A 14,843-nucleotide genomic window follows, 5' to 3' on the forward strand; every position below is an offset into this window, starting at 1 on the left:
ACAGGCACCACGATTTTTTACATATAAGGTCCCTGACAGATGCTGGCACCAGGGGTATTCAAAGTCATCGGTCTGTTTCTGAAACCACATCTCTACATTTTCTCTCCGGCTTTACCACGTACTCTTTTTTGACCTTGGAAACACTCTTCATTTCTCCACAGTTAAGTTCCTGCATTTAGAAAATGGGGATTAAGAACATAGATGCAAAGCTGCTCTAGGTTTATTGATATTTGCAGCTTTCAGAGCTCTAATGGGTGGCACCATAAAAAGGCAAAGAGTTCTTTACAATTTACTGAAGTGATTCATTTTGCAGCTGACCACAATGTTGTACTGCAAATCTTCAGTGAGTGCAGACTTGCCAATTTGAAGAAACAACTGATTTAACTAAATGGTTTTTCAAAGACATGTAGAGAAATTGGTGCAACCCCATCATGGAGATAAATTTATATCAGGCTGAGTGCCTCGTATTGATTAAGCTTATGTCAGCAAGGAATCAACTTGCTAATTCCATGAAAGGCACTTGTAAACTGAAATAAGAGTGTCTACACAGGGGGTTAGTTTAATATTGGCACTTCTCTTCCCAAATAAGACAAGCCTTTAAGCCCCATATCCTTAGTGCTGTGCATTTCAAAAGAAAAAAAAAAAAGTAAGAGAAGCAGCATAGTAGACATGGCAAAACCAATTAGGTTTAAAATATATCTTGTCCTTGGCACTCTGAGTGCTACATTGGCTCAGCACCAGGCTTGCTATGATTTGAAGCATCTTTAAATCTGCTGCTATTTAATACATTGTGTGGGAACACAGTTCTGTCACAGTTTTTTAATGGCTCAAACGATGCTGACTGGCACATCCCAGAGATGTGGGCTCAAGGCTGCGGTTTCATGGCAGCCTAACTTCTACTGCAGATCAACTCCAGCTACAAAATCTTTGTATCATGCAACCCGGAAGCCACACATACATCATTTGTAAGAAGGAGGGAAAAGTGCCTCCAAATCAGGTGGGTAAACCCTTTTGCTTGCTGTGGCAGTGGTGCAGACAAAGTTTGGGATGAGTTGCTGCTAGCCCTTCTCTGCCAGAAGGAGGACCCAGACCTCCAACTCTTAATTGTCATCACATATGTACTTGGAAGGATGTATGGGTAGGCACAGTGCAGTGTATCGCAAACTTTTAAGCAAATATTTAAATCAAAGTCTGCATTTTTAAAATTACGTATTCAAAAAAGAAGCTATACAATTGTAAAAAAGTATAAAAATGGAAATATAACAACTTAGTGGCTTTGCAGAAATACTAACTTTGGCTGGCTGGCTGGCTATAATAAATGGCAGAACAACTGACAATGTCCAAAAGAATGACATCAGCAAAGTGCTTCCTGAATTTTAACAGTGATTTCGACATTAATTGATAACAACACATAAGACCCAGAAGGTAAACATCCCTTCTTTTCCCTTCCCATCCCTTTCTATTCAGTGTTCATATTTTTATCTATTCCCTTCCTCATGAATTAAAGAGCTTCCAAAATTGGAGAGTAAACAAGAAGTCCTCATCTCCCTCACTTTCCTGGTAAAGTATGTAAGGATGGAATTTCCCTTGCTTTCCAAGGGTGTGACTGCTACTGACAGTTGAAGTGGGAAAAAGAGGTGTTTTCCTCTGAAAATACAGAAGTGCATAAACATGCCAGAATCTTCTGGATGTTACAGACTTAGCCAGCTGTTGCACGAGCTGTGTCTCCTGCGTCTGGGCTGATTCCTGCCCAGCAGTCTTGGGGCTGAGGGTGTTGCTGCAGTGGCACGCTGCTGTCACGGGGCTGTGGCTGCTGAGACCAGCCATCCCTCACATGGCTTGGATCACTCCCGTGTGAGACTTTGAGATAAGGAAGAAAGCCTTGATAGACTCTGTATTCGGCATGTGGCCAGCGGAAGGGAACAGCAGACCTGGGACCCTGAGATGATGCGGCTTGTCCGTCTGGTCGTCAGTGCTGGGAACTCCACAATGGTTTTCTTAACGTCAGCAATCCCATACGAAAGTACACAGAATTACAATAACCATCCTTGCAGATGGTAAATGTGTGGCTTTCCACAGATAAGTCCAAATCCAGTAAAAATTACACAATCTTGTTAGTCATTATGGAAAAGAGAAACATCACAAAATCCAGAAGCAAAGAGTCCAGATGCGTACTGCTGTGCAATAGCTTAGTGTTCTGAGAGGGATGCGAGGGGAGGAGAGGCTTGAACGCTTTGCAGTTGGGTTCTGTGTATGTGAGCTAAACAGAATGACCATCTGTGACAACAGGGAATGAAACTTCATCATCCTTAAGGTAACATTCACTACCATGAACTTTGAGATTTTTCTGAAGCGCTTCGTTTTCTCCTCCCAGAAGACTGAGGGATCAGACTAAGGATGGTTTATCTGAGGCCCACGTGAGATACCCGATACACTCCTAGAGGTGCCACCGTGTCAAGCAGCCGCTGAGCAGCCAGGCTCCGAGAGCAGGGGACATGCTAACTAGAAAAGTCAGCTGCAGAACTGGGGGAAGGTCTAGGACACTAATCCTGTCTATCCTTAAGACAATTCCTTTCGCTACACCAGCCCAAAGTTTCTGAAAAGAATTTACTTCAAAATACAGCTGACCCCTCCTATACAAAGAAGAATGCGTTTAGGGGAGAAGAAGTGCTTACAAGCAGATCCTAGTGGTGCATTCCTTTCAGTCTTGCTGGGCAGTTTGCCTCTGTTTATACTGGTTAAATATTTAAAGCTATCTTTCCAAAGTAAAGCAAAAGCCCAAAAGATTTTTTTCTAAAGTGAAAGTTGAGATTGTCCTTTAACCTGTAGCAAGCCATATTCCATGGAGAAAGGCAGATGCATGTTGTGAATTACTCCCTGCTCTGATCTCATCCTGCTCACTCCCTCCATAACATTCATGGAAAACACACACACATCTAAAAGAAAACAAAACTTTTGTCCACTCTGTCCCCCCGCCCCCCCCCCCCCACATACCTTTTCAATTTGTGTATCTTGAAATACTAATGCAGAAAATATGATCTGAATCTCATTTACATCAGTGGAAAAGGAGAGTCATTTCACTAAAAGGAAGGTACTTAAAGCATGGGAAAAGCAGTGCGAGGGCAGAAGAAAAAGCTCGTCACGTAATTTCTCCTTGCATCACAGCCTTGTGAAGCTCTACTCGCTTCCCTTGCATCCGTGAAACCAGCAGGTCTGCTCCTGGGGGAGTAAGGATTGCCGGCTTTAGGCCCTTAAATCAGCCCCTCTGTGTTTGAAGAACAAGAGCGAGCCTGTGTTTTCAGGCCCTGTATGTAACTGTAGTATAGCTCGCTCAAGAAAGGAAAATAAAAAGAGAGTAAAAATGTTCGCGTTCTCTCTGAACAAAATGAGCTGCGATCTGCAATTGCCCTTTTAAGAGTTGTGACTTTTTCTTGTTCTCCGGAAAACTTCTGGCAGCGGCAGGCAGGCTGCAGCCCCTGCGCCTCTCGCCCCGGCGCAGAACATGTCAGGGGAAGGCAGGACACATACGGCTTTAATTTGCCAGGGATCATCGACATTTCTGCTGAAGAGAAAAGAAAACCAAATCAAATCCCCACATACCCAATCTATCTTGAGTAAACAGCATGAAGGGAAAAATGCTGTGGCTATTGGGAGGAAGAGACTCTTTGTAGCCCGCTTTGACTGCGCATAGCGTTTCTCCTCATGCCTCTTTAAAGCATATAAAATCGCTGTAATGGGGGACTGACTTACACGACTGCTAGTCAAAGATTGCTCTTTATTCCTGGCCTGTGCTACACGGTAGGAGTTTGGGTTACAATAGGTGTCACACAGCAGGAGTAAATTACCACCGACTTCAGTGGCTAGAGCTGCATTTCCATTCTGTTTCTCTTATTCCCGCAACCCCCAAATACAAATAAAAGTACAACTTTTACCTAAACTGACATCTGCAGACTCAAACAGCCAATTAATAAAAGGCACATATAAAGGCATCTGGGATGAATTTGAGGGTAAGATGACCTGGGCCACCCGATGGCAAGAGAATTACTTGGTATCTTGTCAGATGCCTGGTAATAACAACGACCTCCGCGCCCAGATGACTTCCTGAGCGCATGGCTGTACAGCCTTGAGACCCTGGGCTGCGGTAAATGTTCTGGCTGCTGCCTGCACCATCGCCCAGGGTTCATGTTCAGCTCCTACTGATTTTCTTTGCCAATCACTGCATGTGTTTGTTATTTTTGTCAGCACAGGCATACTTCCAAGAGTCTTCTAGATATTCCAAGAAATAGTCCGTGTCCAAGGTAGGCCTTTAAATTTTAAGGGTTTTGTTCTTCTGGCAAGGGTAAATCCGTGAGATGCTATGGCCCATGGCCCTGGGGCAGATGGCTGTGTCATTGGCATGTTGGAAAGTGAAAAATATCTTACCATGCAATGTAAAAGCTGCTTGGAAGTCTTGTCCGGATAATTTCTCTCCAGAATTTTGGTCTGTAGATCTGTCAACTTCTAGGGTCAAGCAAAGGAGTTTGTATTACCTGGATTAAGGATTTTATTGCCAGAGATATATGGTAGCTTTAATATGGCAATGTAAGGGGGTACCCTACTTTGTCTTAAAATTTGAGATGTACGACACTGTAATCACCTCTCCTTCATTTCCCTGCATTTACAATCTTGGTAGTGATTCTCCAGCAAGCCTCCTTGTCTGCGCATCGTGAGGACTTGATGTGATGGACCCTGCCAGCACCGAAGGGAGAGATGCTGAAACAAGACCTGACTGAACTGAGGACACGTGCTGTCTCATCTGGAACCCCCTAGGTCACTCTCAGAGGTTTCAGGAATGTAACATACACGTTGCTGCCCATCACATTACTTTCAAGATTACATGCTTGAATCCTTCTTTCGACCAAGCTATCAAAAATCCTTTCTTTCCATACAGAACTAACACCCCCACCCCCCAAAAAAACATTAACTGCTCTTATCAGACAAGACTCTGGCTCAACATGAGACAAAAATCAACTTTTAAGTTGTCACACTGTATTATGATGATCATACTTTTAAGCCCTCATTTGACATTAAAATAGCGAAATCTTGAATCAGCTAAAAAGCTAATTAGCTGAGCATAACTTTTGCTTTCATTTGGTGGGTAAACATACATCTATGTTATCATCTGTGTTTAGATTTTATTCATTTGGGTGGTCTCTAGCTTTACTACAAATACAGTTTGTGCTTATATTGCATTCCCAGTACGTAACATAGGCATATGAGATAAAGCTGAAGAATTTCCTCTAGAGAAACAAGTTTTCCTTAAATGCTGTGGAAAGGAAGCATTCACTCTATCCTGTTTCTGCCAGCCACTTAGAGGAAAACAAGAAAATACTGCAACTACTTTTTGCTTTGTTTCTTTCCAAAATTAAAAATTCAGATAGCTTCAGGGTTTTTTTGGCCAAGGATTTGTGTCATCCTGGCCCACTGTGAAAACAGTACAAACCAGCACCCTGAAGACAGCAGCACAGTGAGGCTGTTGCCAGGATATAAAGAAAATAAGAGGACAAAGCTCGGTACTCTTCCCACCTGCCACAGTCCTAATTTCCCCTACTGGATACTGTAACAAGTAACGACAGCACTTTGTTTTTAAGTAAGAGTTGAAATTTCTTTTAAGGTATGATTTTAATGCCCAAATTCTGGTTACTCTTTGAATGGAAGACTGTATTTCCATGGGAAGGGGAAAGAAGAGTGCCTGTGCTTTGAGGAAGACACTATTTGTCTGTGTAAGAACATGATCACCGTTGGACTGACCGATGCAAAGGTGGCGTCCAGTCCCGGCTCCTCTCTCCAACAGCCACCCGTGGTGGAGACCTAAGGAATGGTGAAAAGAACAAGGCAGACACGCAACGATGGTCGCCTGGGGATGTGATGTGCAGTACTAGGGTTGTACGAAGAAGCAGTATCTTTTATTAAACCAAGACATATCGGTGGAAAAATCAGACAAACTTTTAGCCATACAGACTTTTCTTCAGGTTAGAAACACCAGCTGCAGCTCTCAGTTAAGAACAATTGCTGAACGTTTACTAAGACATTTATTAATTAAGCCAGCTCTGAAAGGAAGAAGATGGTAGCTGTAGAACAGAGAGGCCATTAATGATATTAATGAAGCAGAGGATGTTGAGGATGGGAGAAAGAGTGGCATTTATTAGCTAAGCAAAAAGGTGAAGCAATTACCTTACAGTCTGTTGATGTGGAGAGACGTAAGCGGCGGGGCGGAAGCAGAGGGAAATTAGAATCTGCTATCAGACCAGCATCTCTACTGAGTCCCTGGTTTTGGATGTTGGGCAGAGTTAGGAAACCTAGTTCCCATGCTCACTTCTGTGGGACACGTTCTGTAGTTTCCCTTCAGGATCAGGACTCAAAGATCAGAGGGAGAATGTTGTGTTTTGTGAGAAACTCTCTCTCACCGATAGTAAGGTGTTTCGGTCTAGAAAGACCGTCTCCAGGACTTCACGCTGGTGATGAGCGGTCATTTTCAGTAGCAAAACTACCAGGAAAGCAGCCGTGCCCAGGATGAAGTACTTTATGGTCCTGGAACTGGAAGTGTAAGAGCGGAGGATGGTTTGGCGGCAGGGGGTGTTCATTGCTCTAGTAGCAGAAGGGCATCAACACACCTTATGTTTCTGGCTCAGGGATGGTTTAAACTGACACGGTGTTTTGGACCACAGAGAATTACATTTCTAATGATGGGTTTTGTGTTTTGTGGTGCCTAAAATGTAGGACAAGTGCTTCTGGGAAGATTCTTTACACACAGGATTTTTCTCTGTTATGTGACACATCATTAAATAGTTAAAACCAGCAAGTCCTAGGAACTTTCCTGAACTTACCAACTCTCAGCCCTCATTCTTCTCCCCACAACACTCCTTCCATTCCCGTTTCCACTTCTTTCTGAGGTGGTCTCACTGATACATCCTTATCTAAGTTCTAAGCAGTTGTCCTCAAGTCGCATTTAGCTTTGGTAGTTACTGCTTCAGAACCAAAAAAAAATAGCTTGCTAACCCAGAAATTTGTCTGGGTTAACAGAAACTTTTCCTTCTATACCAGTTGGTCTGAAAAAAAGCTACATGTACAAACCTTGTCCTGCATACACTGATCTTTCTGCTAGAACAATCTTCTGGCTTGTTGCACATAGCAACTTAGAGCAGCAATTTTTCAGTGTTTTTCAGCTTGAAAAGTGAGTATTTCCTAAGTATTTCAAATGCAGAACCCCACAGAATTTCAGCCAACTGACGATGGACTCAGGCGTCTTAATTACCTTTCCTGGATTGTCTAATATGTCCCCAGGTCTGAAGGCCATAGGCAGAAAGCCACAGAGTATTCCTAAGACTAGTTGGAAATTCACACTTATTTTCTATAAGAAAATTATATTATAAATGTATTTTTATAATACTCGTTCCTATCTAAAGATCCAGTATTCAATTGTTTTATGAAGAATAGGAAAACAATACTGTAATTTAGGGCTGAATATAAATTAGGTTTTGTGCTAGGAAGGCGTTAGTAATTTTAATTACCGATGTAGATCCGAAGAGGAAAATCTGTAGCTTAAAACTGTAAATATGATACGCAAGGAATCAAACTTTTTTCAGTAGAAGATGGAAAAGGATATCATTTGAGCCTATCATTTTTGAACAACGGTCCTTTGAGAAGGGCGTTCTTGACAGAACTCGATGAACCTCAGTAAACGGGCACATCAGCAATTGACATATTTAACATTGTGCAATTTCTGAAGATGATCCCGCTCCTGCAGTCATTACACAGCATAGATCTTGCTATTAATTAGTTTGAATGTGGGACAGCACTGCTGGGAGAAAGACAGTGGCCTAAATAGCATGGTCCAAATTTTATCTGTAGCTATCCATGAAATACGGATGTCTTTTATTAACCCTTGCCACCTGTGACAGCTAGAAATAAATGCCAGGCTTGTCTTATTCCCAATGGATTTTTGCAGCTCATTAAAGGGTGGGAGCACGCTGCAGAGAAGGAAGACAGCTGGACGGAGAAGCTTCATGCCTGGTTCAGCTCTAAATGGCAGCATTAACCGTCGGACAAATATGAGGACGTTCACGTCCACGACGCAGCAGCTCGGTTTCTGAATGTTTGGGAGAACGTGGTTGGATTCTCCTCCTCCTCCTCCACCCTCTCCAGGAGCACAGTTTATTATTCTTATTGAATTCCAGTGAGTACAGTAAATCCCCCATTCAGCCTCTCATAATTTTCCCGGACTACGCATTTGGGAAGAGCCAACAGGACCTCCATTCTGCCTGAGCAATGGGGCTTTGGGCACGCAGACAGAAATGGCCACTGTTGCCCGTCACCGTACGCCCAATTCAACCCCCTCCCCAGAATACAGCAAGCATTTCAAAAACCCGACGGGAGGCACTTGCGAGCCACCCAGCAGCGTTCGCCATCCCGAATTCAGCTGGACCCGCTGCCCACTGGGCAGAGGGCGGAGGGGGAACGGGGAAGCCCTCTTGTGATTGTTTCCCTCTCTCAGGCTGCTGCTGCGGCCACGGCAGGAGGGAGCCGCACATAAAATACTGGCAATAACTCGGTCGCCAGACACTTTAAAGGTAGTCTCTGGCGGGAGGCGACTTCTGCTGCGTGCGGGAGGTGCCACCATCGCCCTCCCTGCCTCCTCGCCGCGCCCCGACTAATCGCAATACGCCCGTCTGCTCGGTTTCGGTCCTGCAAAGATGCTCCCCGATGGTTCGCCGCTCCCTGCGGCAGCCCCCGGGCGGCAGCACTGTGTGTCCCCCACCACCACAACCACCATGCCCTTGGCAAGCACCGATCCCCCCCCCCCCGCCCGCCGCCCCCCGGCCCCCGCCGGGCTGTGAACGGAGGCGAAACTGGCGTCGCTGCTGTTCGGCCGCGGGGGGGGACACACGCCGAGTTCGGTGGGCCCTGGACCACGCTGGAGTGCGCGGTTCGACGGCCTCAACTATCGCCATCACCGGGGAATCCAAAACACCCCCCGCCACAGCAGTGACCACCACCCCGGCAGCCCCCGCCGAGCGGCCCCGGCGGGCCCGGACCCTCCGCCTCGCCCCCCCCAATCATCCCCCTCCCCCCGGCCCCGCACGGAGCTTCCCCCCCCCTCCCCTTCCTCCGCGCCGCCCCCGCCGCCGCCTTTGTGCGCGGCGCGGGGGCAGCCCCGCGCCCGCCTGCGCCCGCCCCCGGGGTGAGGCGTTGGGAGACGGTCCCTTACGCAGGAAAGTTCGGCGTCGGTTTCAAGGCTCCTCCCTCCCGGTGAAAGGCAGACTGCGGGGCGCCTGGAAACCGGTCGGAGGGAGCGCGGCGCGGCGCGGCGAGGCGAGGGGCGCGGGCTCGAGGGGCCGGCACAAATGGTCAGGCGGCGGCGGCGGCGGCGGAGGCGGCGGCGGTAGTCGGAGGAGGAGGTGGCGGCGGCGGTAGTCGGAGGAGGAGGTGGCGGCGGCGGCGGGCGCTGCCGCCGGTGCGGGCAGAGCTGCGCGCTGCGGACGCGCGAGTGGCGGCCGGGGCTGCCCCGTCCCTGCCCGCCGCTCCCTTCATGAGTCGCAAGTTCGGGCCGGGAGGAGGAGCAGCGGCGGCGGCGGCGGCGGCGGCGGCTGGGCGGCGGGAGCCCGGCGGGGCAGGCGGCACCGACTGAGCATGGCCGAGCGGCGCGGGCCGGCGGCGAGCGGCGGTGGGGAAGTTGGCGGCGGGCGGCGGGCGGGCGGCGGCGGCGGCCGGTGCCCGCGGCTGGTGCTGGTGCTGCTGTGGGCGGCGGCGGTGGTGCCGGTGCCGGCCGGGGGCCAGTACAACGGCGAGCGGGGCATCTCCATCCCGGACCACGGCTACTGCCAGCCCATCTCCATCCCGCTCTGCACCGACATCGCCTACAACCAGACCATCATGCCCAACCTGCTGGGCCACACCAACCAGGAGGACGCCGGGCTGGAGGTGCACCAGTTCTACCCGCTGGTGAAGGTGCAGTGCTCGCCGGAGCTCAAGTTCTTCCTCTGCTCCATGTACGCCCCGGTGTGCACCGTGCTGGAGCAGGCCCTGCCGCCCTGCCGCTCCCTCTGCGAGCGGGCCCGCCAGGGCTGCGAGGCCCTCATGAACAAGTTCGGCTTCCAGTGGCCCGACACACTGCGCTGCGAGAAGTTCCCTGTGCACGGGGCCGGCGAGCTCTGCGTGGGGCAGAACGCCTCCGAGCGGGGCACCCCCACGCCCGCCCTGCGCCCCGAGAGCTGGACCAGCAACCCCCACCGCGGGGGCACCGGCGGCGGCCCCGGGGGCTCGGGGCCCGGCGAGCCCCGCGGGCGCTTCTCCTGCCCGCGGGCGCTGAAGGTGCCCTCCTACCTGAACTACCGCTTCCTGGGGGAGAAGGACTGCGGGGCCCCCTGCGAGCCCGGACGCCTCTACGGGCTCATGTACTTCGGGCCCGAGGAGCTGCGCTTCTCCCGCACCTGGATCGGCATCTGGTCGGTGCTCTGCTGCGCCTCCACCCTCTTCACCGTCCTCACCTACCTGGTGGACATGAAGCGGTTCAGCTACCCCGAGCGGCCCATCATCTTCCTCTCGGGCTGCTACACAGCCGTGGCCGTGGCCTACATCGCCGGCTTCCTGCTGGAGGAGAGGGTGGTCTGCAATGAGCGCTTCGCCGAGGACGGCTCCCGCACCGTGGCGCAGGGCACGAAGCGGGAAGGCTGCACCATCCTCTTCATGATGCTCTACTTCTTTGGCATGGCCAGCTCCATCTGGTGGGTCATCCTCTCCCTCACCTGGTTCCTGGCCGCCGGCATGAAGTGGGGCCACGAGGCCATCGAGGCCAACTCCCAGTACTTCCACCTGGCCGCCTGGGCCGTGCCGGCCATCAAGACCATCACCATCCTGGCCCTGGGGCAGGTGGACGGGGACGTCCTCAGCGGCGTATGCTTTGTGGGCATCAACAACGTGGACGCCCTGCGGGGCTTCGTGCTGGCCCCCCTGTTTGTCTACCTGTTCATCGGCACCTCCTTCCTGCTGGCTGGCTTCGTGTCCCTCTTCAGGATCCGGACCATCATGAAGCACGATGGCACCAAGACAGAAAAGCTGGAGAAGCTCATGGTGAGGATAGGCATCTTCAGCGTCCTCTACACAGTGCCGGCCACCATCGTCATTGCCTGCTATTTTTACGAGCAAGCTTTTAGGGAACAGTGGGAGAGGAGCTGGGTCACACAGAGCTGTAAGAGCTACGCCATCCCCTGCCCCAACAACCACAGCGGCCACCACCCGCCCATGAGCCCCGACTTCACCGTCTTCATGATCAAGTATCTCATGACCTTAATCGTGGGCATCACCTCGGGCTTCTGGATCTGGTCGGGGAAAACCCTGAACTCCTGGAGGAAGTTTTACACCAGGCTCACCAACAGCAAGCAGGGTGAGACCACCGTCTGAGACCTCCTCTGCCCGGGGAAGCAGCTCCTCGTCCAGCATGGGCAAACTTTGGGGACCGTGAGTGGCCTCCGCAGGCGGCGGGGGGAGCGGAGGACGAGCCCGATGGGGACCCCTGCCCCCGGGGCCACCCGGCTCTGCCCTCCCCGGGCTGTCTCCTGTGGGAACTGCGTGCACTGTCAGGTTGGGGGAGAGGGATGTAAATAGCCTCTGTAAGATTTTGTAAGTATATTTGTATTTAAATTCCAAAAAAAACCAACTCACTTTTTTAATTATTTAGGACACTTTTAACCCGTTTGCGGATTTTGCTTCCTCGCCCCCTCCCTCCCCCCCCCCCGCCCCTTAATTTAAAAAAAAAAAAAGGAAAAAAAAAAAAGGCGTTGGATTTTTATTTCGTAGGGCAGGATGGGAAAAGCTGCCACCGGTGAGAGCGAGCGAAACAAACCCCGTTCTTCCCCCCCCCACCCCCGCCTCCTCCGCGCGTTTTGCAATGGCTCCGCTCCGAGTTCCAGCCGCAGGAGCGGCCGGCACCGCGGGGAGGCCGCTGCCGCCGGCGCCTCCCGCCCCGGGCCCGGCGGAGGTGTGCGGCGGCGGAGGTGGGGCCGGGGAGGAGCGCCGCTTCCCGCCTCGGCCCCCGGCCCCGTCTGTGTGGGGACGGACCCCAGCCTGGCCCCGCACGGGGGACGACGGGCAGCCGGCGGCCATGGCGGCGACGCGCCTCAGCCGGCCCCGGGCCCTTTTTTGGGGGGGTGGACGCGGCGTCCGGCCCCGCTCTGCAGCGAGACCACCTCCGCAGCGCCCGGGGCTGGGCTGCCGGCTGCCCTGTAACGATTTTTAATATTATATATTTTTTTTAAATTTATTTAAATGCACCACACAGTTTCAGAGGAGTTAGCCTGTTTTTGTTGTAGGAGTTGAGGTTCGACACCCCCTGCACCTGTAGCACGTCCGATGCCCGCAGGAGGTGGATGGGGACGTGGATATACCGAACTTCCCGCTCGTTCTCGGTCTTTTTATTTTTTAAGCCCGTTTGGCGGTAGCGAGGGCGGAGCGGGGCCGGGGCCGGGGCTCCCCGGGGCCCCCACCGAGCCCCCGCCGCCGCCCGGCCCCGGCCCCGGCCCCGGCCCCGCTGCTGGTGGCCGGGCCTGGGAGGATCGGGAACGCAGCGTTCAGATTTGGGTTTTGTTTTGGTTTGTTTTTTTCCTTAATTGTATCCATAAACTGGCTCTTCATCTGGGAAACACTGCGGCCACTGCCCTGAATTTTAATTCATTGACATTTAATTCATTATACGCCATGAGTGCGATGATTTTTGTCAGTTTTTACTAAAACAAAGGAAGGGAAAACAGAAAACTGGAATGTTTTAGGACTCCGGTGGGATGTGAGACCTTAAAGAGCCTCTGCTGTCTGTTCCCCCCCACCCCCTTTTTTTTTGGGGGTAGGGTAATGGCATCGAATAGTGCACAGATAAGACACTATGTGTGCAGTATATCTACTACCTTGTGTGCTCCTGGGTGTGTGGGATTGTGCTTCTTAATAACAATTAAAAAAAAAGGTTAAAAATGAAATTGTAACTTTCAACAGATGCAGTTGAATATTTAGTCCTCTGTACGAAAAACAGCAGAATGCTTCTCTCCTGATTGTATTGTTTTAAACTTTTTTTTTTTTATATTACAAATGCCTGTATTTAGGTTCATAAACATTATCTATGGCTACCATACCCTGAAATGCAAAATTATTTGAATTTGGTATGCATTTATTTCTGTTCATTATCACAAGATCATCTATATTTATAGAGGAATAGAAATTTATATATATTAAATACCATATTTTTAATTTCTCTGAAATAAATTGAGGTTTTGTACAAAACTATCTTGTCCCTTTACGTATTCCTCTGCCTAACTCAAATACTGTGTGGAAGCAGTGTAGATACTACAAGATGTGTGGGATTCCTTTTTTCTTTTCTTACGTTGAGTTCCCAGTAACAAGCTGGAATTCAGTGTAGGAATTCATTGTGCATTTTGTTTTTTATCTCTGGGTCGGTCTAGATTAATCCTTCAAAAGAAGTAATGTAAACTGTTCAAGATCTCTGACAGGGTATGGTCGGTGGTGTGAAATCCAAGAAGAGATCTGCTATATGGCAGGAGAAGAAAGAAGCTCACTAGTTCTTTTTCTTTTCCTTTTTTTTTTTTTTTTGTTAAAGAAAAGTGGTCTCTCAACTTAGCCTTTCTTCTCCCTTTCCTATTAAAATAAAAGATTTTTTCACTGCTCAAAATGACACTCAGGCTATGTTGCAATATTGTCAGAATATTTTAATGAGTAAAATAGTTTTGTTTTCCTGAATTTGGAATGTTTGGTTAATCCAGAGTTAAACGATATGTTCAGGGAAGCATTTCAGCTTTATGGAAAGTACACATATTCTTAAACCTCTCCACACAGCACATCCTTTTTTTTTTTTTCTTTTTTTTCCCCCTAATTCATTGTTCCAAGTGCCATTCGGTAAGCATGGGTTTGTTAGGAAAGACTGGCTAATTATGAGCCTTGATTTCTGATTTCCAGTGTTACGAGCGAGTACAGCATTTCATTCTGTAGACCTGGAGGAAGATGTGAATGATTTTTGGCTCGTTTACTTTTTTCAAATCGTGATGCGTAAGCAGCCATAGACAAGTAAGGGAAGCCTAAAAAAATTGCTCTAATGAGGTGAGACAAGCTGACAGATATTCTGTTCTGTTGGTTTTTTTAATTTGTTTTACATAAACGTAGTTCCTGCTTTCTCAGATAATTTCCACATTGTATTCAAGTATTTTTTTATGTTTTTGGGTTTTTTTTAATATTTTAGCATTTAAAATGGTACTGGTCAGCACTCAGCTAATGACCTGAGGTACAAGCCATTCAATTTCAGTTGCAGCGGAGTTCTTTTTGGTCAGTGTATAATTACATTTGAGCCACTTTGACTGATCTGTTTTCTTGCAGCTGAATGTGTGTGATTTATTTATGCGTGGGAGAACACATTTATTTGTAACAGAGACCTTGTATTTATGGTAGGAATGGGAGGACCAGTTTTTTAAAAAATACTTTTCAAAGATGAGTGATGGAATTGTTGTTTCTACACGAAGTAAAATGTTAATATTTGCGGTTCATGATTTGCAGCTCATGATTTGCAGCAGGTATGGATCCCGTTCAGTTCTTTGGGATTTTTCCACAGATTGGAGAGCTGAAGCTCCATGCTCAATCTTGGTTATTTTAACGAATATGCTAGACAGCAGAATATGTTCGTTTAAAAATCATTCAAAAGGGCAAAGCCCTGCTTTTTTGTTTGCTATTTTTTTGTGAACTTTCACAGAGCGGTAATTTGCAAAGGTCACAGTCAGTACTGAGTGCTGTGGTGCTAGCTGTGTGACTTTTCT

At 49.0% G+C, this 14,843-nt stretch overlaps 1 protein-coding gene across 1 annotated transcript; it reads left to right on the forward strand.

Annotated features, from left to right (window-relative positions):
• The first annotated feature begins 9,299 nt into the window (after positions 1-9,299).
• Positions 9,300-14,432, forward strand: FZD1 (frizzled class receptor 1). Its single transcript, XM_074574645.1, has one exon. The coding sequence runs from the start codon at positions 9,670-9,672 to the stop codon at positions 11,437-11,439; it is 1,770 nt and encodes a 589-aa protein (XP_074430746.1). The 5' UTR covers positions 9,300-9,669; the 3' UTR covers positions 11,440-14,432.
• Positions 14,433-14,843: the final 411 nt, after the last annotated feature.

This window comes from Larus michahellis, chromosome 2 (genome assembly GCF_964199755.1).
Source record: "Larus michahellis chromosome 2, bLarMic1.1, whole genome shotgun sequence".
NCBI lineage: Eukaryota > Metazoa > Chordata > Aves > Charadriiformes > Laridae > Larus > Larus michahellis.

Coding starts and splice junctions, on each gene's coding strand:
- FZD1 (XM_074574645.1), top strand. CDS start 9,670: ATGGCCGAGCGGCGCGGGCCGGCGGCGAGCGGCGGTGGGGAAGTTGGC.